The sequence below is a fragment of the Geotrypetes seraphini genome, chromosome 2 (assembly GCF_902459505.1).
Source record: "Geotrypetes seraphini chromosome 2, aGeoSer1.1, whole genome shotgun sequence".
Lineage (NCBI taxonomy): Eukaryota > Metazoa > Chordata > Amphibia > Gymnophiona > Dermophiidae > Geotrypetes > Geotrypetes seraphini.
The window spans coordinates 194765218-194790178 of record NC_047085.1 but is presented as its reverse complement, the minus strand read 5'-3'; the positions used below and the strand labels follow the sequence as shown (position 1 = coordinate 194790178).

Below are 24961 nucleotides of genomic sequence, written 5' to 3'. Positions count from 1 at the left end.
CATCATTAGCAAGACGATACAAATCCATCTGTTATAGAAACCATAGGACTAAGGGCTAGATTCACTAAGCAAACCGATCGTGTACCGAACGGTTTACGACCCAATTTCCCTCCAACCTGATTCACTAACGTGTTTAGCGATCCCATCTCGATCTGTGTATGTAAATGAGGGAAATGGCATGCAAATTTGGGAGGGCAGCGATTCACTAAACTTTCTCCCCTATATACTGACTGGCTGGCCGATCAAGAACAAGTGACTGGTGAGGACCAGTCATTTGTATAAAAAACTGCTCTGCCCTGACTCTTCTCTCTCTGGCTCCCCCGACTCTCCTGCTCTCTGCCGCCCCTTCCCGCAGTGTGAACTTGTGGTTTTAAAGTGGGGCCGCACTGCGGAGAAGGGTGGCAGAGAGCAGGAGAGTCCAATTTGCCCACCACCCTCTCCCCCCTCCCCATACATAAAAGTTGGGAGCAGGAGGGGTGCTCAGTCCCTCCTGCTCCGTAGGCCTCCCTCCTGCCACTGGAACGGTCCACCCACTCACCACGGACCGACCCACCGCACCCTGTCAAGCCCACCCCTGGTCGTGCCCTGCCTGGCAGGCTGGCTGGCCAGCTGGACCCACCCACTCCCCGTACCTTGAAAAATCGTTGGGAGCAGGAGGGGTGCCCGGTCCCTCCTGCTCCTTAGGCCTCCGTGATATCTTCAGGAGCAAGAGGAAGCGCAAAGTCCTCCTGCTCCTTCTCTTCCAGGCCACTTCGCAGTACCAGCCTTAGGCACGGGGAAGGACCTAAGGCCCTGATTGGCTGAGGCACCTCGAGCTTCTCCCTTATTGAATTGATTAACACTACATAGCTGTTTTGAAAGTTTGAGTAATCTAATTGGCAGCTATTTAATTAAGTAAACAAAAAAAAAAACCCAAGCCTAGGCTTTATGCATATTCATTAGGGATATCCTGAAAATCTGACTTGCTGGGGGTCCCCCAAGACATGGTTGAGAACCACTGAACTAGTCAGTGATACACATTCTACAACTCCACTGTATTCAGAATGTTTACACGTGTTTTTCTATTTCAAAAGTGTCTAAAGGAAAAACAGACAGGTCCAAATGTTAGCAGATGCTTTGTATCTATGAGAAATTTCAAAGTAAATGTGTATGCTTTTGCTTTGAAAATTGGAACAAAGTTCACGATCAAATGTATTTATGAACTTAACAGAAATTTTGAGCATTGCTGCAATAATTATCTGGTTCACTAACAGCTCGTACTTTTGCATGATCTTGATAGGGATTGGGAAAGGGTTGCTTGGCTATGGCTATCAGTAAACTGGTGAGGGGAGAATTATCTGGATAAAATTATCCCTTTAAGTTTTGCTGAATATCAGGATAAAGTTATCTGGAAAGGTTTTCTGAAGAATTCCCTGGATAAAGTTATTCAGATAACTTTAGACTTAATTAATTGTAGGCCCCTGAGTTACCTAGGCAAGTTAAACCATGCCCCAGGCTTACTAATGCATAACCTTTTTTTAAATCTATCTTTTCTCTGACCAACAAGTTGACTGGACAAAATTTAAGCAGAGTGATTTGGAAAATATTCAGATCTCTGGTTTTATCTGATTAATTCCAAAGATTAACTGGAATAAACCTTTTTGAATATTGATCCCCATCCCAACCTCCAGTGCCAATTTTATAAATTTAAATAAAATTAGAACTTGTGAGTGATAACTCTGTGCTTGTTTTTGTTATCCTGTTTTTTAATCTGAAGGAGGAAAATATATACTGTATATATAGTATAAAATATGTGATAAAAGGCACTGGTGCTGTACTGCTGATTATGGTTGTGTTATTCTCTTAATATGTCTTATATAGAGCTTTTGGAAACTATATAGCATAATCTATTACATTTTACTAAGTATATGCAATGATCATCTTTTTTGTTACAGCAAGAATATTGGAGGTTAGTGGAAAAGAAAAATAGTCATGTAGCAGTGCATTGTGGAAAAGTAGATACCAACACCCATGGGAGTGGCTTTCCAGTTGGGAAATCTGAGCCATTTTCGAGGTACATTCCAATGTTTTATTTATATATATATATATATATAGTAGTGGTTAATGCTGTTTTATACTGCTTGCATGTCATAAATGATGGGTTTGGTCTCAATTTACAGGCATGGGTGGAACCTTACTGTCCTTCCTAATAATTCAGGATCCATCCTGCGACATCTTGGTGCTGTACCTGGTAAGCAGACTTAGTAAGGAGAATCTTGAATGTTTTCTATTAGCATCTCTCTTGTCTGCCTATGTGCTGCATTGTACATTCTAGCAGACTTGTCAAACCTCTCTCAAAAATGTGTGCGGAGAGGAGGGAATCCTATGGCAGTTCCAAATGGCAGATTGCCTTCAAAATGTGTCTAGAAGTACTGTAGATGAATTCTTAGAATTCATGAAAGTGAATCACAGGGCTTGAGAAGGAAATTATGTACTATTAACAAGAAAATAAGAGTTCTTTTCCTTAATTATGAATGTGTAAAAAAATTCAGCATTGTTTGAAAAAAGGAAAGTAAAAGCTTTTACACATATAGTTATGAATGTGTAAAAAAAATGTAGTGCTTGAAAGTTGCAGTAAGCGGGTCTTGTACTTGTTTTAGCTCTGGGTACTTCTCCTGCTAATATCCTCTAAATTTGTCTATTTTCTTCCCATTTGGCCCTGAGGGTATCACTAAGAGCACACTTAACTTCTATACCTAACTTATGCTGCTACTTGCAGTGTAAGAGATGAGACATGATGGTAGAGATTGAGAAACTTCATCATCTTCAAAACAGTTTTTAGTGTTCCATGTTTCCCTTGCTTTTCTTCTGAAATATTACTTAGATCAGTTACTAGGACGTTACAACCATCTGGATTCTTCTGATTTATTCTTTATATAAGTTTAGGCAGTAGCTACTTAGCAGTGGTCTGTTGGCTTCAAATCTATTCACATGCACAGTTTGTATATTTTAAAGTAATGAAGAGTTAGGGAGATGGACAGATTAGCTGCAATGTTTAAAATATCTGCAAATGTGAAGGTTTTTGTAAATATATCTTTTCTTACATGTTCATTAATTTTTATAATTCATTTAAATTTTTATTTTGGGACAATTCTCTTTTAGGAGTGACAATTCCTTGGCTAAATATTGGCATGGTCTTTTCTACCTCATGCTGGTCTCGAGACCAAAATCACCTTCCATATATTGACTACTTACACACTGGTGCTGATTGCATTTGGTATGTATTCTAGACTTTCTCCCATGTGTTTCTTAGCCTTGTGTCTAATGGTAACTTTCCAGCTTCTATGACTGTTCTCATTTGTGCTTTTCATAAAACATATCCAAACAAGCACTTGATAAGGTATATTCAGAGTTCAACTTCACAATTCTTGATATATCATATACACTGAATGTAACAGCCTTTAGACCTCAGCGGTTACGCTGCAGAACAAATTGCTTCATCATGCAGTCTTGTCATACCACAATCATTATTGGTCTAAAGCTCTTAACATTTTTTAAACTTCTGATTGGTATTTTATATATACGTTAATTTATAAATAAATAACACTCATCTGTCTTTATTTAAATAGTAACCAACTTTATTTAACTTTAAATAGTAACTTTATTTAAATAGTAACCAACAGCTAGGGGATCCCTCTTCGACATAGATTCTAGTGTGACAGATACTCCATTACTGAATCTGTGGGAAGTCAGTCCCTTCTCGCGAGAATTTTTGTAGGGAGCTAATGCATTCTTTTGCTCTGCCTTCCATCCTTCTGGGCTGTCCAACCCTCAGTTGTCTCTCTACAAGTGAGATGGTAGAAGCCGGTCTTTTCTGCTTGTGTTTATAATTATATTCAGTTTTTGTACCATTTATGAGGCTTTTCAGTGCTGCAGAGGATCCCATTCTTGGGACATCTCTGGCTGTGAGAGCACAGACTTTGAGGTTGAGGGTCTGAATCCAAAGGGCAGACTGCTTTGCAGTGTATCCTCTTGGAGAAGCCTGCAGTAAAGTTTGGGGGTTCAGGGACCAATACGTTGGGAGCTTACCCCAAGTTCATCTGCAGTAGACTTGAGTGCAGGGGTTAGAGTCAGGATCCCCCACCTCTGAAATCCCCAAATCGCTCATTTTTAGACTTCAGTGTAGTTTCCCCAGGCCATTTTTGATGCTAAAATTGCTGTTGTGGTGGCCATCTTGGATTTCTCAATTTGAAAATAAAAGCCCCTATCTGCCTCAAAACACCTCAATTTTGTATAAAAAGAGGTGTGATGGACTCCTCAAGCCAGCATACAATGTGTTGGTCTTGTGGCATGGATTTTGAGCATGTGGCACTAGCATGTAAAGGCTATTTGGAGGAGTGGTCTCCATCCTTCTAAGATGTAGGCAGTAGGTGACTATAGTAACATATGTGAAAGCCTGGAGGTGCTTCCAAGTTTGCTGCGCTCAGAGGAGTGAGGACCCAAGTTAAGTGCCGATCTCTGTGGTGCTCGCCTTCCTACAGGAAGGTCTGGTAAAAGACCTAGTGGTTGGCTCCCTGAAATTTATATTGCAGGGCTCTCCTGTTTTGGGTCTAAGATTAATAAGAGTACCGTAGCTGCACATCCAGATGTGGCCAAGTTTTTTTGAAGGGCTCATTGCACCTTCGTCCTCTAGTTGGCTTTTTCCAGCAGGGAGTCTTAATCTGGTCCCCTGGGCACTATTGAGAACACCCTATGAGCCTCTGGAACAAGCTTCTCTGATGGACCTCACAATCAAGATGTTGTTTTTGGTGGCGATTACTTCTGCCCAACCAAGTGTCAGTGCTTCAGGCTTTATCATATAGAGATCCATTCCTCAGAATTTTGGATTCAGGTATGGTCTTATGCACAGTCCCATCTTTCTTACCAAAAGTGGTTTTCAGCTTCCATTTCAAATAAGAAGTATGCTTGCCTGCCTTCACTCCCTCCAGATTGAGAAAGTATGATCAATTGTTGAACATGTTGGATATGGGCAGACTCTTGCTGCAGTATCTAGAGGTTATGAATTCATTTCTGTTATCAGATCATCTGTTTGTATTGGTGGGGGCTGCCCATAAAGGTCAATTAGCCTTGAAAATGATCATGTCCAGATGGATCCATATAGTCATTTCCTCAACCAATATTGGACATGTAAAACATCTGCCTAATTAGAGAATGCACAGTGATAGAATTCATCACTGTTCCTGTCCCAGTGGATAACCGCAGGAAACCATCCCGTGTCATTCTTTAGTGTCTGTCTCAACCTTAGTCCTTCTACACCAGCATTCTTTAAAGCAGGGCTTTGAGGGTCAGTGGTTGTGCCCATTCATACTCCGATTCTTCCCTCTTTCCTTAAAGAATGACATGGGGATTGTTTCCTTTGGTTATCCACGGGAACAGGAACAGTAATGAATTCTGTCACCATGTCATTCTCTACTGCCTATATCTGTGAAGGCGCACTCCACTAGAAATCTAGCTTCCTCATGGGAAGAATCTTCGGCAGTGTTCCCAAAAGAAATCTGTAGAGCTGCCTCTTGGTCTTTTCCCTCATACGTTCACGAAGTTTTACAGGGTGGGCATAGCGGCTAAACAGACTCTGCATTTAGATCTTCAGTCCTGACAGCAGGCTCATCTGTCCCACAATAAACTCAGAGGACTCTTGATATGTTCCACAGGTTCAGGAATAGATTTGAAAGCAGTTCTGCTTCATGGTTCCCAGCCAAGGAGGAGTATTGTAATGATTGAAATAAGGTAGAAAGGCATACAAAGCTAAGGGAAGAATTCCTGCCTAGTTTTAAATGAAATCCAATTACTGAATTACGTTCAAGGATATTATTCAACAAACACTAGGTCAGAAAGAGTCGAAATCCAAAAACATATAACTGATCATGTAAATATAGACAAGCCTTTGAAGGGTGATCAAGAAATATAAATTTTATAAAATTACTCAGAGAGATGAAACTCTGAAAGGAAGGCTACAAGACCTCCCTTGGGTAAAGAGTTTACCTTCCAGTCATTGTTATTCTATGAAAATGTTTTTTGATCACAACCTGGAAAGGCTAAAAATTTCAACTGTTTCAAAAGTTCAAAATAAGGTTTGTTCTTGTTGTTAATATCATGCAAATGTCACTGCATACTTGATGAAAAAGTCCACTTAGCTGTTAAACAGGAGTGAGGGGGTCCCAACGTGGCCCCGTTTCGTTCCCTGCTCTAGGGGACCCGATGTAAGCTGGTTCAAATTGAATCCAAGTTAATACTAGTGCTGGAATAGCATAACTGCGTGACTTGCAAACAAACACATCATAGCTGGGGAGTCAAAAAGATAACTTCTTGCGATTCAGACCACCAGGTTTTAAATGAAAGCATTGAATTCTAATTTCTAGTGCAAAAAGCATACGAGTCAGTCTTAAACAAGTGGGTTATTCTCCTCTGCACGCAAGTTATTTAGAAAGCATCATTCACACGTTCTTTTTGGCTCTACCTCCTGTATCAGTGGGCTATGCTGCAACTTCTCAGTTTTACCTTCTATACACGAGTTGACATCTGTCTGATCTGCTTTGATTTTGGTTTATTTTCGTGTTTTTATCCTGAGACTTTTCAATGCTTCAGATGTCCCCAGTTTCATTGGGGCAGCTCTGCCTGGGAGAAGACACAGACTCTCCTGCCAGAAGTCTGTAGCTGGGAAGGCATCCCTTTTACAGGGCGCTTACCTAGTTGGCATGTATTGATACTTTTGGGAGGCTTGGAGACCGCTCTCCTATTAATAGGGCTCACTCCTGGTTATTAGAGGAGTTTGAGCACACACTGTGTTGGCCCCATATCATTCCTGAGGACTCTATTGGGTACCAGCTATGTTCTCCCCTCTCTCCACCCCGACTACGCATGTGGAGCTGTGAGGGTCTGGGGGTCTCAATCCATTGTATAGTCTGATTGGTGGCATGAAGAAATAAGCATTTGGATCTTCTTGTTTGTCTGAGGTATTAATCTTCTCCACCTTCCAGCTGCTGTTTAAGCTGAAACCAGGCACAGCTCCAACAGGTGAGTACAGTCCATTGTAGTTCTTCTTCACTCAGTAGGTGGTGGACACCTGGAACGCGCTTCCAGGAGAGGTGATAGGACAGAGTACAATACTGGGGTTCAAAAAGGGACTGGATGACTTCCTGGAGGCGAAGAGGATTGCGGGGTACAGATAGAGGGTTACTTACAGGACATTAGGCGAATAGGGTATGAACGTTTTAGGTTAGAAGCACTTACAGGCCATGGACCTGGGGGAACGCCGCTGGAGCGGACTGCCGGGCACGATGGACCCCTGGTCTGACCCGGCAGGGGCAATTCTTATGTGAGAGACATCGTGAGAGTCTTTAATTGTATTTTTGGAGGTTTCTGGGGCTAGAATATGGGTCCCTTACCTCCAAAAACCCCTTTCCTGAATTTTTTGAACTTTTATTTAACTCTGTCGGGCCGTATTTGGCGGCTATATCAGATTTTTCAATCTGATTTAAAAGCCTCTATCTGTCTCAAAAACACCTCATATTTGTTTAAAATCATTAGAGATGGACTCCTCAGGCTGTTTTACCCTGATTCATGTCAGATTTGCATTGGATGACCGGCTGAGGAGCGTCCGTTTTCAATGTGCCACGGAGCACATGAGAGGAGGCGGGAGCACTGTGCTTATCCCCTTAGGTCCCTTTAGGACAGGGAAGTTGTAGGTGGCTCATTTGGGGGGGAGCAATAATCCCTTCCAGAGTCCTTGGAAGTGATGTGGTGAAGTGAAGATGTGCGGACACTTCTGGGCCCACGAAGAAAACAAGGAGAGTCCCTGCAGATGTCCTTAGAGCATATTGGTCAGGGCTCTTATGTTTGAAGTTTCTTTAGCTTATCGGAGTAGCTCTGCACCGTCTGGGGTCCCACTAGTTGTTGTGCAGGGGGTTTGCCTTCTCAGAGCACAGTGCCACCTTCATTCACCTGCAGAAACCAGAATTCCAGTTGGAGAAAGACTGGGATGACTGAGGATTGGAATCAATTCCTTTACTCCCTCAAAATGAATCTTCAGTTTGAGGTTTCATGGTCTCAGGCTGGGGCTAACAGGAGTCTGTGGCAACCCTGGACCAAAGAGAGGACTTGATAGTGTGCCACCTTTTTAAGCCGGCAACTTTGCTGGAGGATATCACAGAATTTTTGCAGGTATTGAAGTTTGAACCCCTGCAGATCTCTGCTACTCAGTCATGAGCATCTCTAAGCCTCAAAACACCTTTTTTCATTTGCATCCCGACATTACAGTGATAATGGGGCATTGGGAGGCTTGAGAGAGCACCTTGCGGGTTGCTAGGACTGTGACAGCTATATTCCCGAGCTCCAGATTTTCAACAGCTGTCCTGCCTAAAGTGGATTTAACTGGTAACTCAGGTTACCAAGTGAACTTCCCTGCCTAGTGAAGGCGGAGTATTTTTGAAGGATGTGCAAGACTGCAGGATGGATTTAGTCCTCAAAACAGTTTGAGGTCTTGACTTTAGGGTTGAAGGCGGAGGCAGCAGCTTCCTTTGTTGCTGTGCCTGCCATACTATATTACGTCAGGCTCCATCAGAGGAAGGAAGACGCTTACCCCAAGTTGTTAATTTCAGGGGTGGATTTTGTGGCAGATGCTCTGTATGATGTGTTCAGCGTCACGAGCAAGGTCTCTGTTTATTCTATCTCTGCCCATAAAATGTTTTGCTTCCAAAGCTATGTTGAGCAGGCTTCCTTACAAGGGTTAAATGCTCTTTGGCAATAGACTGAATGATCTTATTGCCAGTGTGGTGGTTTGTTGCCCCAAGTCTTTGCCAGACAGTAGAATCCAGGCCCCGGGGGGGAGAGGTTGCAGTACTTTTCATGGTTCCCAACAATTATGTCAGCCATCAGTGGGGTCCTCTGCTCAGAGATCATTTTATGGCTCTTGGCAGCAGATTGGAGGATCCAGGCAAGCTCAACCCTCAGATTCCCACCCCGCAGTAGCCTCCAAGAAGTCCCATGATAAGAGGACAGTTGTTGGCATACTGGGAGGCCTGGGAAAGGATTTGCTTGGACCATTAGGTATTGGACATCATTCAAGAGAGCTTCAAGCTTGAATTCTTTCATCCTCTACTGGACTTCTTTGTGGACTCTCCAGCCGGATGGCCAGAGAAAGCAATCAAGGTCTAAACAATTGTAAAATGGCTAATGGATAATCAACACAAAAACAACAATGAAGGAGACCAGATGGTACTCAATCCATTTATTAATAAACCAGACTCGACACCATCATGTTTCGGCCCAAAAAGGCTGCCTTAGAAGTCTTGATGTTAATTGATAAAACAATGAGTATATAAATCGGTTTCATTTTCATCTCCATGCGATTTTTTGCTGTACACACCGCCAGCCATACTTTGGTGTTTAAAATTTGGACATTGTAAAATTGTAAAATTTGGACATATGGATTCATACACCCATGGTTTTATCAATTAACATCAAGACTCCCGATGCAGAGCTTTTGGGCCAAAACACAATCATGTAGAGTCTGGTTTATTAATAAATAGATTGAGCATCATCTGGTCTCCTTCGTTGTTGTTTTTGTGTCCCTCACACCTGTGAAGGCAGTTTCTCCTGGTTGTTTCTTAATTCATGGATAATCAAGCCATAGAACCTATACCACCCAAAGAATTGGGCTTAGGCAGATACTCTATATATATTTTATTATACTCAGGAAAGACTCAGATGACTGGAGGCCAATCTTGGATCTGAAGTCAGTCAATGCCACAATGAAAGTACCACTGATCCAATTGGAGATCATGCATGCAGTCATATTCTCGATGCTGCCAGGGGAATTTTTAGCCTTGCTGGATTTGGCAGAAGCTTACATGTATATTCCCATATTTCCAGCTCACCAAACGTTCTTGAGGTTCTATGTTCTGGAGAGAGATTTTCAGTTCACGATGCTCCTGTTCAATCTGGTAATGACACCTCATACCTTTATTAAGGTAATGGTCATTGGAGTAGCGCACCTGTGCAAGACAGGGATCCAAGTGCATCCATATTTGAACGATTAGCTGATTCAAGCCCCAACCAAGGCCCAGTGGTGTAAGTTGTTTTTACTGCTGCAGTACCTGGGTTGAATCATCAATTTTCGTAAGATCCTCCTGGAGCCGAAACAATCCCTAGAGTACTTGGGGATCCCCTTCAACAAAGTAGAAAGTTAGTGTTTTTCTTCCAGAGCCTCGCAAACTGAAGCTAAAACACTAGAGTTTGGAGATCCGAGCAAAGCCTGTTCCTATGTCTTGGCACTATCTATAGGTATTGGGGTCGATAGTAATGACCATAGAGGTTGTTCATGGGTGAAAGTTAATCTGTACCCTCTCCAGGATGTGCTATTGCCCTGCTGGTCTCTGCAGTTGGATTCTTTCCAGATGCCACCGGCCTGGACAGCAGAGGCATATCAAAGTTTGCACTGGTGGCTGTAGCTGGAGTCAGTGTCCAAAGGCTTGCCTCTCCGCATAGTCTCTTGGGTGATCCTGATAACAGATGCCAGTAGTTAAGGGTAGAGAGTTCTGCGGGGACAGAAATCCCACCCGTCCACGCTCATCCCCTCCATCCCCACCCGTCCACGTGGGGAATCCCCTCCATCCCCACCCGTCCCCATAAAAAGCAGCAATTACTTCTAACAGGATCATCAATTCCACAGTTTCTTTTGTGTTTGCGCTGCTGTTTTCCTTGTGGAATCTCTTTGGTGGAACCCTTTTTTTGTTTTCTGTTCAGGTAATTAACTTATAAAACTCCTCTTTTACTAAGGCGCGCTAGCCGATTTAGCGTGTGCTAAATGCTAACGAGTCCATTATATTCTATGGACACGTTAGTATTTAGCACACGCTAGATTGGCTAGTGCGCTTTAGTAAAAGAGAGGGTTTATGAGTTAATTATCTGAACAGAAAACAAAAAAAGGGTTTCACCAAAGAGATTCCACAAGGAAAACAGCAACGCAAACAGAAAAGAAACTGTGGAATTTGATGATCCTGATGAAATCTTTATTTGAAAAAGGTGCAGATGAATTCAAAAATAATACACAATATGAAAATATAAAACACAGTAAAAAGATTTCATCAGGATCATCAATTCCACAGTTTCTTTTATGTTTAAGTTAATTACTTGACTGCCAGTAGCGGAATACTCCTGCCTCTCTGAAGCACCTCCTCCTGCTCGCTGGCTGCCAAATCCTCATGCCTCTCTGAAGACATATTGGATAATGGGTGTGAAGGAGAGGACAGCAGGGAGGGTGGAAAGAAGGAAAGATGGGGCAGGAGGAAAGAGATGGGACAAAAAGATGATAGCGGGTGAAGGGGAAGAAATAAGGAAATGTATAGCTACTAGAGAAGGAGTGAGAAGTGGAAATGGTAAAACTATGTGGTGATTGGGGGGAATAGAAAGGACATAAGTGAGAGGAAGATAGCGAACATAGGTAGAAATATGGTAATGGGGAATAGGAGACCAAGTAAAAGTGAGATGGGATATGGAAGAATTAGAGCATGAGAGAAAGAGAAGGAAAGTTGATAAGCACCTCTTCCTGCCCGCTGTGCTCACTGCTGCTCCGTCCTTGACTCAGGTCTAAAAAAAAATATTGCTCAATTCCTTGTCTCCTGCCTCCTTGGGTCAGTCTCTTCAAGTTCGAGTCTGGGTGGATCACTAAATGCATCCAGTGTCTTTCCGCTCTAGCCTTGCCAACCAATCAGCAAGCAAGGCTTTCAACTGTGTGCATGCTGATCTTACTGCTCAGCATGGTTGTTTCCGCTGTGGCACCGAACTGGTCTTTCAGCTGCATCGCCGGAATTTAGATAGGTCTCGGTAAGTCGAACCCTGTTTCCATCCCCGTGGGAGTCCCGTGGGCCAGGGAGGCATCCCCGTGGGAGTCCCGTGGGCCAGGGAGGCATTCCCGCAGGATTCTCGTGGGATCCATGGGATTCCCGCGATCCCCGTTCCTGTGCAGACCTCTAATTCAGGACTGATGATTACCCTCTCAGAGGAAATAGTCCACCATCTGTGAGCCATTCGTCTAGCTCTGTAGACTTTGGAGAACACAAAATGGTCAGGGTTTTCTCAGACAGAGCCACAGATGGTGGCACATGTCAACATGCAGGGAGGCACTAAAAGTTCACCAAAAATATATACAGGATTGAGAAAGAAAAAATGATCTCATGAAATACCTTTCTCAAAAACTTTAAAGAAATTTTGAAAAGAATCACTCGGGAGTGTTGTTCTGCTATGAGAAACTCTTAACTGCCTAATATGTTTCATTAATTTTGAAAGGGGAAGAGCCTCAGATCCCCATGCATTGTGAAACTTCAACAACCGCACTAGAAAGGGAATTAACTTCACCAGCTCATCTCCCCCTCCTGCCCTTCATAGAAACAGATCTTAAACAATGGACAGTCAATGAACAGTGCTGAAAAATTCAAAAAGACTTAACTTAAGCTCCGGGCAGGGTTCGTTAAATGCAGATAATTATCACTCCTGCTGGTCCCTTCTCCGATGTTAAGCTAGCCGCCGTTTCGCCTTCAAGGTGTGTCGGGGCTGTGGACCAATATCTGAAAAAAAGTAGAGAGAATTAGCTGGAGAAATTGCACACAGTAGATTTAACACTCTCCAAATCACGCTGCAACTTGCTGTCACTAAAAGTTCCTCATTGAGACTAGAGGCCCAGTTGTTTCACTGGACAAAAGTCCATCTGCAGGCTCTATAAGCAACACAGGTAGTGGGCATAGACAACGTGCAAGCCAACTATCTCAACTGGCATACCTTGGACCCAAGGAGTGATCTTTATCCCAGAAGGCCTTCAGCAGCATTGTGAGTTGCTCGGGACTTCCAACATTCAATCTGATAATATCAGGAGCCAATAAAAAATAAAGCCCAAAAGGGCTCTTTATTCTTCTGCCAAGGATTCAAGCCCGGAAGCGCCAGCATTGAATGCTGTTGTATAACCTTAGCCAGAGAAAGGGCTGTTGTACATGTTTCCCCCTTGACTCGTGACAGGTCGGGTCATTCACAGAATAGCAACCCACCCGGAGTTGATAATCCTGGTTGCTCCAGACTGGCCGCGTCAGTCGTGGTACATGGATCTGGTTCGGCTGCAGATGGACAAGTGTCTCAAACTACCACTTCATCTGACTCTTCTCTCACAGAGTCTAATTGCTCTGAATGATCCAGAACACTTTGGGCTTATGGCATGGCTCTTGAGCGCATAGCCTTAACATGGAAGGGCTACTTGGAGGTGGTCATAACTACCCACCCAAGATCTAAGAAACCAGTGGCTTTCGCAGCTTATGCTAAGGTTTGAAAAATGTTTCAGCACTGGTGTGCTAAGCTGAAGGTGGAGCTCTTTAAGGCTCCAGTGTCAGTAGTCCTGGTGTTTCTTCAAGATGGACTCGAGAAGGCCCTGGAGGTTGGTTCCCTCAAAGTGCAGGTGTCTGGCCTCTCGTGCTTTAGGGCTCAAGTGGAGAAAGTTTTTTTGGCCTCTCATCTTGTGGTAGCCAGATTTTTTGAAGGGAGTCCTTACAAGAGGCATTGCTGATGGATCTTACTGTTAAAACAGTTTTCTTAGTAGCTATTGCCTCAGCAAGAAGAGTATCAGAGCTGCTGGCAACGTCATGCAGAAAGCCTTTCTTCAGATTTACAGAAGCTAGGCTCTCACTGCGCATGGTATCCTTCTTTCTGCCAAAGGTGGTTTTGGTTTTCTACATAAATCAGGAAGTCCAGCTACCTCTGTTTCATATTATTGGTTCGAAGAGAAAGGGTGTTTTGGCATTGCTGGATGTTAGGAGAATTCTCCATTGCCTCGAGGTGATAAATTATTTTCATTTCTCAGATAATCTCTTTGTACTAATGAGTCCTAGCCACCTGGTGAAGCTGGCTTCTAAGGCTCCCATTTGAAGATGGATTTGCATGACTAGTTTTTCAGAGTATATCAGGTATGGTAAGCAACCATTAATTTCTTTGAGACCACACTCTTTTAGGAATGTGGCTTCTTCATGGGTGGTGTCCCGGGAAGTTCCGCCCAAGGAGATTTGTTGGGCGACTACGTGACCCACCCTCCATATTTTCATGAACTTTTACAAGGTGGATGTAGCAACACGACTGGACGCCACTTTTGGATCCTCTGCTTGCATTAGACTCATCTGTTTCGCCCAAAACTCAGGAAACTGCTTTGGTACGTTCCACTGGTTTAAAACTCATATGCCTTTTACTCTAGAAGGGAACATTAGATTCTTACCTTGATAATCATCTTTCTAGTAGAAAGACATATGAGTCTTGATGGCCCACAATATCAGATTTCAATTATCACTACTTGCTGTCTCAGACATGTATGTATTTCTCAATACTTGTCTCTTTCCTGTCAGACAGGTTTGAAGAGAGAGGAGATTTCTCATTATTGAAAAGTGTCAAATGTGAAAACTACATAAGTGTTAGTGCCAGTTGCACTCAGGTAGGTGGCTTATTTGGGTCTACCTTGTTTTATGTTTCTATTGTTATTGCATTCTTTAATTGTATTTGGTCAAGAGCAGAACAGATTTGGCTTTGTTGGGGAGTTCCCCTTGCCCCTCTTTTTTTATTTCTCCTCTTATAGTGCTTTGGTACAAACTGAGAAGCTACAGCACAGCCCACTGATACAGGAAGCGAAGCCAAAAAGAATGTGAATGATGCCTTCTACACAACTTGCGAGTAAAGGTGAATAATTCATCGATTCAAGACTCATATGCTCTTCTAGTAGAAAGAAGATTATTGAGGTAAGAACCAAATCTTCCCTTCTGATTGAGCTGGAAGCCAATAAAGGATCAAGAAGAAACTGCTATGCCCAAAAAAGAAAAATCAAGGTTCAAAAGGAGCATTAAAAAGAAATATAAAAATGTGTTTTCATGCAGGCTACTTAGCAAGCAATAGAAAGTAGATAGTTGAGCTGATTATAGGTTTCTACAATAGAAATTGGATAAGTTTGGTATCCTCTGTTCTTAAAACAGAGTTTCTCAGACCAACAAATGGGATGTATCGTAAGATGAGATAATCATATCCAGCCGTCTGGTAGCTACTTTGACTGTTTCCCAGAGAAATGAATTTGGGTGATTTTAACACAGTACATACGCCTTGTTGTGTCAAGGCAGAGAGGTTCATCCAATCCAGCATCCTCCTCCCCCCCCTCCCCACCTCCAGTTTTCCAGTCCAGATCATGAGTATCTGCTGGCATGATCCCAAAAGTTAGGTCTTCTCCTTGTTGCTCACTCCCAGGGATAAGTGGTAGCTATCTCAAGACTTCTTGGCTAATATTGGTTTGTGGATTTTTTTTTATTCTCCAGGAAATTGCTTAAATCCCTCTTAAAGTCTGGCTATGCTGTTTGCCTTTTTGATCATATTCTTTAGCAACAAATTCTACAGCATAATGCAGACTTAAAAAGTACATTGTTTGATTTATTTTAAACCTACAATCCTCAACTTAATACTATTTAAAAGAGTAGACAAACTGTTCCCTATTTTATCTGTTGCACCCCACTCATTTTGTAGATCTCTTACCGTATTTCTTCTGTCTTCTTTTCTCAAAACAAAAAAGCCCCAACCTGTTCACCTTTTCCTCCTAGAGATGTACTTTATCATTTGTATTTCCCATCTTGGAACCTTTTTTGTTTTGCTGTCTTTTCTAAGATGTAGCAACAAGAACTGCACAGAATAAATGCTGTCATACCATGGATCAATACAGTTAGGGTTTATAGAAATATGCATGTCTCAATAAGGTTGTCCAGAAAAATCTAAAGTTGGAAAAACTGTGCAAATTAAAGTTTCTCCCATGAATTTGATTGTGCTTGATCAGAAAATAATTTTTTTAAAAATTTTAAAGCCCATCCTGGGGTTGCTAAAAGCCACTGATTACATAAAGCTCCATTTTTCTTAAAATTTGCTATTTTTGCATAGAAGTTCTATGAGAGTCGGAGCATTTATCATAATGGCCCGTGCTAAAAAACCTCTAGTGCAGCTTGATAAAAGGGGGGGTTAATATTGTAACTATAATGATCTCTGTTGACAAAATATTTCATAATTTCAATACTTGAAATAGAGTAACTCTTCTAAATATGGTGGACTCTGTTTTCTCTTAGCTTTAGAGGATGTTCTTTGTTGAGTTGTGTTGATTGGTTGTTTGATAGATGATGAAAGTAATTATATAGTGATGTCTACAATATGGGGGCTCATAATCAAAACTTTAAAAGTCCCCAAACCAACCTAAGTCTGCACTTGGACGTCCTAATAATGGGGACATCCAAATGCCGATGATCAAAAACAACTTTCTGGATGTGCAACAGCACTTCTAAGCTGCTGTGCGTCCAGCGATCAAAAGGGCATGTTGGGAGGTGTGTTATGGGCAGGAATCAGACAGGCTTCAACCTAGACGTACCCCAGCCTTAATCAAAGCTTTCCGAGAGGGAACTTGGACACCACCAGTTAGACCTGTTTGAGTTGCGTCTATGTTCCACAAAGGTGCCCAAACTGACAAGAAGACCACGAGGATTTAAGTTATGACGCCCCCAATGGTCACAACCCCCTCCCACCACCCAAAGAGCGGAAAAAAAAACCCTGTAGGCTTCCCATCAGCTGATCACGGCAGAGTTGAGCTGCCAGGAATTCCCGAAACTGGCTCAGCTGATGGGGATTCCTTCTGCTATGATCAGACAAGGTAGTTGGTGAGTATGTCTACAAAACTTGTTTTTGTATGTTTTTCACGTGAAAAATGGGCAAAAAAGGTAGACATCCTAAGGGCTAAAACTTATACCTAGTTCATTTTCAAAAATAAAAGATAAACATTTGGCAGCTTTGAAAATGGTCATTTTTCCTACTAGGTTTGTGGATGTCTTGTACAAAATGTCCAACCTCAGACTTAAGCATACGTTCTATTATGCCCCTCCAGGTGTTGTTCTGTGGTTATCCAACTATAAATTGCCATTTAATTTACAAGGTGACATAGTTTTTCATTAAGGGTCATGAGATGAGTGAATAGCCAAAGACCTGGAGAGGTTTTCTAGTACTGACTCATTAATTGGAATTGTGTTTTCCAGTTGCAGTGAAGTTGCCATGCTATGCTTCAATTGGAGGACTTGCTTATTTTACATGCCTTTTCTGTTTAGGCTGTAGGAATATGTAAATTCAAGTTCACTAATGTATTACTGCCAGAGTCCAAACACCTTTTAGGTAAAATTAGTTGAGGAAATATGAAAGCATTTTCTTCCCTTCTGTACAGAAGCTTGGAAATCAGGAAAGAAGAAGTGGAACACAAGGAATTCCTTTAACCTTGTTGAACCCCAGGTTAAGGAAATGAATGAATATTAGCTGACATGAGGTGAACCCTATGTTCTTTGTTTCTCTCCAAAACAGGTATTGCATTCCTGCTGAGGAAGAGAACAAACTCGATCAAGTGGTACATTCGCTGCTGCAAGCCAATGGCACTCCAGGGCTGCAGATGCTTGAAAGTAATGTTATGGTGAGTCTAAGTTTCCAAGGTCTTTGTGAATGTTGTACATAAGCTTAGAAATCTGGTCTAAAGTTCAAATTGTTTGGTGGCTGGAAGTGGAAAACGATGGTGGGCTTGAGTGCTGTCCATCATAAACATAAAATTAAAATTGCCAAATTACAGCCTTAAGGTTTGCAATAATGTTGTAATAATATTGTAATTTTCTTGCTGTTGCATGAAAAATACAAAGTTATTAAATAATTCATCTCCTTCACGTTTGAGGTATTTTTCTTTAGGAAGGAAGGAGATATATTCAGCACCAGTTTTGGGCACGAGATACCTCTTATGATGTAAGCATTACCTCAGTCCAGTTTGGATAAAATGAAAGTCCTGTTTGTCTGATTGTGTGAGCTACTTCTGCCATAAGAGGTTCCTTGCTGAAAGCACACTAACTTATTCTAAGGCACTTACAGATATGACTCTGGTAAGTGTTTATGAATTGTGGAGTAATTCTTAAGAGATAAAAAGGACTGGTTGGTATCTATCTTCTATCATGTGCTGGAAATGGTGTGATTTCCATTTTCCTATGCAAGGCCATGTTGGTGTCATAAAAGACAAGGGGGGCATAGTGAATGATTTGAACAATCTGGTTTGTTGGACAATATCTGATAGTGAATAATAAAACGTGGATATGTCTGTTTTGGAAATGTTAACTGTTGACTCCATGTTGGACACCTTTGTGGAACATAGACTCCATGAAACATTGTTCCAGTAATGTTTTCATCTAAAACATAATTTTAAAAAATCAGATGCAATCAAAGAAAGTGCTTTAAGAATATCAACCTCTTGTTTAATAAAAATGTCTGGTTTTCACAAAATATAGCACGTGGCATGGTGCCTTAGAGGAAATGGCAGAATCTAAGGCTTTTCTAGGTGGCTAGCAAATCTCTTTTGGCCATTTAGGTTCATATTAAAAGAACATAACAGTAAATAAATAAAACCGCAAAACTAGGGCAGTGGAAGGAATGCCTTAATCCTCAGGGTGAGAAACAATATATTGAATATTTAAATGAAGCTAACTAAGGAAGTGATTGTGGCAGTGAGGTTGATGTGTTGTGTAAGTTTATAATGAAACTATCTTGCATCCTATGGAAGGGAGGGGCGTGAGTTGATGTTTGTAGCATTGTATCACAAAAATGCTTGTGCTGAAATGAGTTGGAAAAATTTATGAAACAGATGGGACTGAAAAGTTAATTCCGTGTTTCTCCGAAAATAAGACAGTGTCTTATATTCATTTGGACCCAAAGAAAGCACTAGGTCTTATTTTCGGGGTATGCACATGATCATTTCTCCCTCCCTCTCCTTCACACCAATTCTTCCTCTTTCCTTTCTCTCCCCCACATATGCAGCATCTTTCCTCCCCTCCCTCCCATCCCCCTGTGTAGCAGACGTTTGCCAGCTTCTATCCTTCCCTCCCTCCCATCTCTTATGCAGCAGAACCCTTGAGCACCTCCCCTCCCACACCGCACAGCTGATCCCCTGCTGACCCTCCATTCTTCCCTCCCCGCCTACAGCAAGTGAGACCTACCTTCAACCGAAGTAACTTTGGGCCGGCAGCACTCTAAATAGGCTGCTTTGGCCTTGTCCATCAGGGAATTCACTCTGCCGCAGCAACAAAAATGTGTCTACCTTTCTAGCTGGCAGTATCCTGAACAAATAATCAGGCATGGGAGAATATTCATTTTAGGAGGTGAGGAGTGGCCTAGTGGTAGAGCTGCTGCTTCAGCACCCTGAGGTAGTGGGGTTGATCCCAGTGCTGCTCCTTATGATTCTGGGCAGGTCACTTCCATTGCCACAGGTACAAAATAAGTACCTGTATATATGTAAACCATTTTGAATGTGTAACCACAAAAAGGCAATATACAACACATCCCATCCCCTTCCCTCTTCACCAAGATAATGTACTAAACACTATGGGACCAATATTCAAAATGATTTAAATGGCCAAGAAAGGTGCCTGTCTGGGGTTAGCCATGCATTTTCAGTAATACTTAACTGGTTAAGATAACTGCATAAATATGATCGCAGTCCATCTTTATGCAGTTCTTCAGACCTGGTTAAGTATCAAATATTGCAATTGACTGGCTATGTTTTAGCCAACTCCTTATACCTGGAAATTCAGTGCCAGATCTCAGACTGAATTTTTTTTTTTTTTATTGATTTTCAATTCAAGTACAAAGTGCAATAAATTTTACATACAATTAATATCATGAACAGCACTACATTCGATCAAAGAATAATACAAAATTTATTTCCTCCCTCCCACCCTACCTGGATGTGTGTGCAAATCAAATAGAAAATAAAGGCATTATACAACTAATCAGTTGTTTTAAATAGTTTATTATGATCCAATATTTTTGAATTCATTTTTTCATAACTATTACATTACATTACATTAGAGATTTCTATTCCGCCATTACCTTGCGGTTCAAGGCGAATTACAAAAGAAATAAAAAACAGAGGGTTACAATGAAAGAACATTTGTCCTTTCTGGAAAGGTAAAGAGTAGGTTATGTAGTTTCTGTGTGGCGGGAAGAGGGAGGGGGGAAGGACGGTAAGTTTGAAGTTATGGCTGTTTCAGGAATTTCTTGAAGAATGTAGTTTTTATTTCTTTTCTGAAGTTATGGCTATTTCAGGAATTTTTTTGAAGAGTATAGTTTTTATTTCTTTTCTGAACGTCTTGTAGTCTGGTGTCGTTATCAGTAGATTAGAGATTTGGTTATCTAGTTAAGCTGCTTGAGTGGCCAGTAGGCCATCGTATAGTTTTTTTCTGTTTTACTTCTTTGATCGAGGGGTGTGTGAATGGAGTATGTGTTTTTCTATGTCTGATTGAGGTGGTTTGGATGAGGCGGTTGTTCAAGTAGGTTGGGCTGTCTCCGTTTAAGGCTTTAAATAACACTGTAGAATTTAAATAGTATTATTTCTTGGATTGGTAGCCAATGTGAGTTGATATATGCTTCTGTAATATGGTCGTGTTTTCTCAATGAGTAGATGAGTCTCAGAGCTGTATTTTGGATTGTTTGTAGTTGTTTAGTCATTGTAGCAGGGCAGGGGAGGTAGAGGATGTTGCAGTAATCTAGTAGACTTAGGATTAGGGATTGTACTAAAGGCTGGAATTGTGTTTTTTCGAAGAATTTCCTGACTTATCTTAGGTTTCTCATCACTGCGAAGGATTTCTGTATTGTTTTATTTATTTGTGGTTGCATGGTGCAGCATCGGTCTATAGTCATTCCTAGTAGTTTTATGGTAGTTTGAATGGGATAGTTGATTGTGTTAATTTCTATATTGGTTATGGTTGGGACTTTGTCATTTTCGAGGAGGATGAATTTAGTTTTGTCTGTGTTGAGTTTCAGTTTGTGATCTTTCATCCATGTTGCTACTGTTTCTAGCGTTCGGTGTAGTGTGTTTGTCATGGCGGTCTTTGTGTTGATCAAAAGGTATGAGAATGGTAATGAGAGGTGGTAATGCCTAGATTATCTAGGTATGTTCCGAGAGATGCAGTGTATAGGTTGAAGAGTAGGGGATAGCGGGGATCCTTGTGGTACGCCGCAAAGGTTGGACCAAGGTTCAGATTTTTCTTTATCTGATTTTACTCTGTATGTTCTGGATTGTAGGAAGCCTTCAAACCAAGAGTATACTTTATCTGAGATGCCTATTGCATCCAAAATGTGCAGTAGGATGTTATGGTCTATCAGGTCAAATGCTGCGGTAAGGTCTAGTTGTATGAGAAGCATTTTTTTCCTGTGCTGAGGTGTTGTCTGGCTGTGTCAATGAGAGAGCCTAATAATGTCTCTGTGCTGAAGTTGGATCTGAAGCCAGATTGCGTGGGGTGAAGTATATTATGGTCATCTAAATAGTTGGTGAGGTGTTTGGCTACTAGTCCTTCTGTCAGTTTGACATATAGAGGTATTGAGGCAATGGGTCTGTAGTTGGATGGTTGGTCTGTTGGTCCTTTTGGATCTTTTTGGATTGGGGTGATGATGATTTTGCTGAGGTCAGTTGGGAAAAGGCCATCAGTGAGCATGGTTTGTATCCATTGCAGAAGTAGAGTACGGAATTTTGTGCTGGAGGTTATAAGGAGATATGATTGTCAGTGGTTAAGGTCACAGGATGCATGGCTGTACTTTTTGTAGAGTTTATTGAATTCAGACCATTGTATGTTGGGGAATTGAGACCATGTTCTGTCAGCTGCAGTTGATTCTTTATCTGTGGGAAGAATTGTGAGTTTATTTAGGTGGGATGGGGTACAATTGAAGGTGGCTCTGGCATTTGTAATTTTGTTCTTAAAGTGTTCTGCTAAGAGGGTGGCTGAGGGGGGGTGGGGTATTGTTAGTGGTCATGTAGGATTTGGTGTCTGTTAGGTCTTTTAATATTTGGAATAGTTTTTTGGTATCTTGGGTTTCTGTGCCTATTAGATTAGTGCAGGGGTGTCCAATGTCGGTCCTCGAGGGCCGCAGTCCAGTCGGATTTTCAGGATTTCCCCAATGAATATACATGAGGTCTATTTGCATGCACTGCTTTCATTGTATGCTAATAGATCTCATGCATATTCATTGGGGAAATCCTGAAAACCTGACTGGATTGCGGCCCTCGAGGACTGACATTGGACACCCCTGGATTAGTGTAATGTGTTTTTCTCTTGTCCTTTAGTAGTATTTTGTATTGTTTGTTAGTTTTTTTCCAGGCGGTTTTCATGTGATCTAGATTAGTTTTTCTCCATTTTCTTTCTAGTCGTCTGCATTGTCTTTTAAGTAGGAGTAGTTCATTGTTCATTGATCTGCTGATTCTAGTTTTGGTTTGTAGTGGGGCTAGTTCATCAAGGATGTTGGTAGTCAGATTGTTCCACTGTGAGATGAAGTCCTTGGGGTCACAGTCCTGGATTGTTTCATCTATAACATAGACATAAAGTTTCAAACCAAAAGGAAAAATTTAGGCGGTCCCAGTTTTTTCAATTGTTAGAAATCATTTGTTTGGCAATACATGTCATAATTATAAGGAGTCTGCTTTTATACCTATCTAATGGATTTTTAGCATTCAACAACGTCCCACAAATGATCACATCATAGGGCAACGGAATCGATGTTTCCAATTTCCTTAGCAACAGCAGCAGATGAATCTAGAGACCAATGGGATAGGAGCAGGCGGAGATAAAGAAACTGATTAACAGGTGGTCCTATTGGCTGGCACTCCTCCTGTATCTCCAGTATGCTCTATCTCCCAGCAGGTGATGGTTGCAATTCGAATAGCTCCTGGATTCTGGCTGTGACTGGAACTTTATTTTCTCCTGTTGAGGTTTCTATTCAGTGAGACTGCCATTCTTTTTCTCCTGTTGAGGTTTCTCTTCAGTGAGCTGGCAGTGCTATTTCTCCTGTTGAGATTTTCTCTTCAGTGAGACAGGGGTGTCCAGCTGAACGGTGCCGGCTTTAGGGGTTACACTTGGGCCCCCAGGTCCCTGCCTCACCCTCCCTCCATTACTAGAGGGTTTGACTGGGTCTCGATTTTTTTCTTCTTTCCCCTCTCTGTTAAAAAAAAAAAAAGGGAGACCACAGTTGCTACATTCTGCTTTGTTAGTGCTGCACATCCAGCTCTAACTAGCTTCAATCGGCCCTAACAACGAGCTTGTGAGTATGTATGTGGTTTTTACTGTTGTTTGAACTTCAGGTTCTGTTTGGGAGTCTTAGTACTGTGGGTTCGGTTAACATACGTTTAAGGAATGGATATTTTATTGAGGCTAAGTTTTATGACTAGAAATCCATTGAGGGAGCCGGGACTTTCCCACCCTTTGCATGCACGCGCTTGGTTTCCTTGTTGGTTACAACGCGGCAGTAGCAAATTCGATTTCATGCTCGCACTTGTTCTCCTCGTTGAGTTTCAGTGCAGCAGTAGTGGTCCTGTTTATTCTGAGGCTCTCTTTCGTAGGTGTTTGTCATGGCCTTGTGCAGCTGATTGTGCAGGTGCCGGTTTATACCAGATGGGACATGTTTTTTCTGGCGCTGTGGGAAGCACCGCACTGTTCTTCTGGTTATTCCTCGAGTCTTATTTTCTTTTTATGCAGGCCGCGGCAGGGTAAATTTTGCAGGGCTTGAATCCGACTATGTTTCTAGGAGTGTTGATGCAGCGGCCATGTGTCAGCGAGAATCAGGCGTGCACTTGGGTCTCCGGTGATGGCGGGAGTGCTGCAGCGTTCCAGTAGTTTATTTACAGCTGACTTTGGTCAGGGTATGCCGGGCTTCTCTCCTTTCCGGTTCAGACAAGTTGTACATGTTTCACCGGCTTTGAGACAAGCTTGGGCAGATTTATATGTCTGTGTCTGTGTTCCTGCTGTATTCCCTTGAAGGAAGCTGCTAGTTTAATCGGACTCTGGGGTTAGCACTCAAGGGGATTACCAGACAGACTCTGACCTGTGCTAGGTCACCCAGTCTCGGTTTGCCTCCAGACTGAGCCGACATACGGCAACTCACGGCACAGTGAGATCAGCAGTAAGATAGTGCCCTGTATTTCACACAGGTATCTCATTGTCTCTCTTAGGGTCCCTGCAGATTGAGCCTTTGTCTGTTGGTAACTGTCCTTCTTATTTGGGCCTCTGTGCTGCGCTGCATGTGTCTAGTAGTGGCATAGGATATATATGCCTAAAGGTAGTACTAACAGTTTCCAAGTTCGGGCTGTCTCTATGGGCATAATGACACTTCACATCTTCCTGCGGCCTGGACTCTCTTTCTCTATCTCTGAGAGGGCCTGGACTTCAGATTTCCATGCTTATCATGCTAATTTCTCCTGTCGCCATCTTCTCATGGCACATGCTAGACGGACCCCCCGACCAGACAGGAAGGGCTGTGCAGCTCCTTCTAACCAGGAGCCAGTTACCTATTCTATCAAACCTGCGGAGGAGCGCGCGCTATGTGGCAGTTAGCCTCATCCCTGAAGCTCTCATTAGCGATGTGAGCTTTGTCTGATACTTGTTAGGATGCTGTTATTTTCCACAGAGCGGTAGATGAAGCATCTTGATTGCGTCTAGTACGTATCCACTTTAAAGGACATACGTATTTCGCTCACGTTGCATGGAGTTAGTACTGTTTTCATGGTTCCAGTATACTCTATTTACATTGCGAAACTTGATTTTTTCTAGGAGAATTTCTTTCTTCTTACAGATCCTACAGTTCTTATCCTGCCGTTCCCTGACCTTCTGCACTTCATTCTGAGGGGATCTTGACTTCTTCCAATGACTCTTCAGGCTTTCTCATGAGGGAGAAGACGCTATAATGTCAGGTCAGGGGGCTGTGAACATTTTTCAAGATGCTTGCAACTTTGCATCCTCCTCAGGTTTCCGGTTCGTTCTTGGAGTCTCTATGTTTTGTGTTTCTCTTTTAAGTGTTACTGGTCCTCAGGGCAGTTCTTGTAGTT

General features: G+C 42.1%; 1 protein-coding gene across 5 annotated transcripts in view; it reads left to right on the top strand.

Annotated features, from left to right (window-relative positions):
• The window catches only part of JARID2 (jumonji and AT-rich interaction domain containing 2), a 532325-nt gene that overhangs the window by 396698 nt on the left and 110666 nt on the right, over positions 1-24961 (top strand). For all 5 annotated transcript variants that reach the window (XM_033934611.1, XM_033934614.1, XM_033934613.1 and 2 more), the window contains 4 exons: positions 1935-2053; positions 2160-2230; positions 3142-3256; positions 17425-17530. In XM_033934611.1, coding sequence (XP_033790502.1) covers positions 1935-2053; positions 2160-2230; positions 3142-3256; positions 17425-17530 — 411 coding nt within the window. The remainder of the gene's footprint in view (positions 1-1934; positions 2054-2159; positions 2231-3141; positions 3257-17424; positions 17531-24961) is intronic.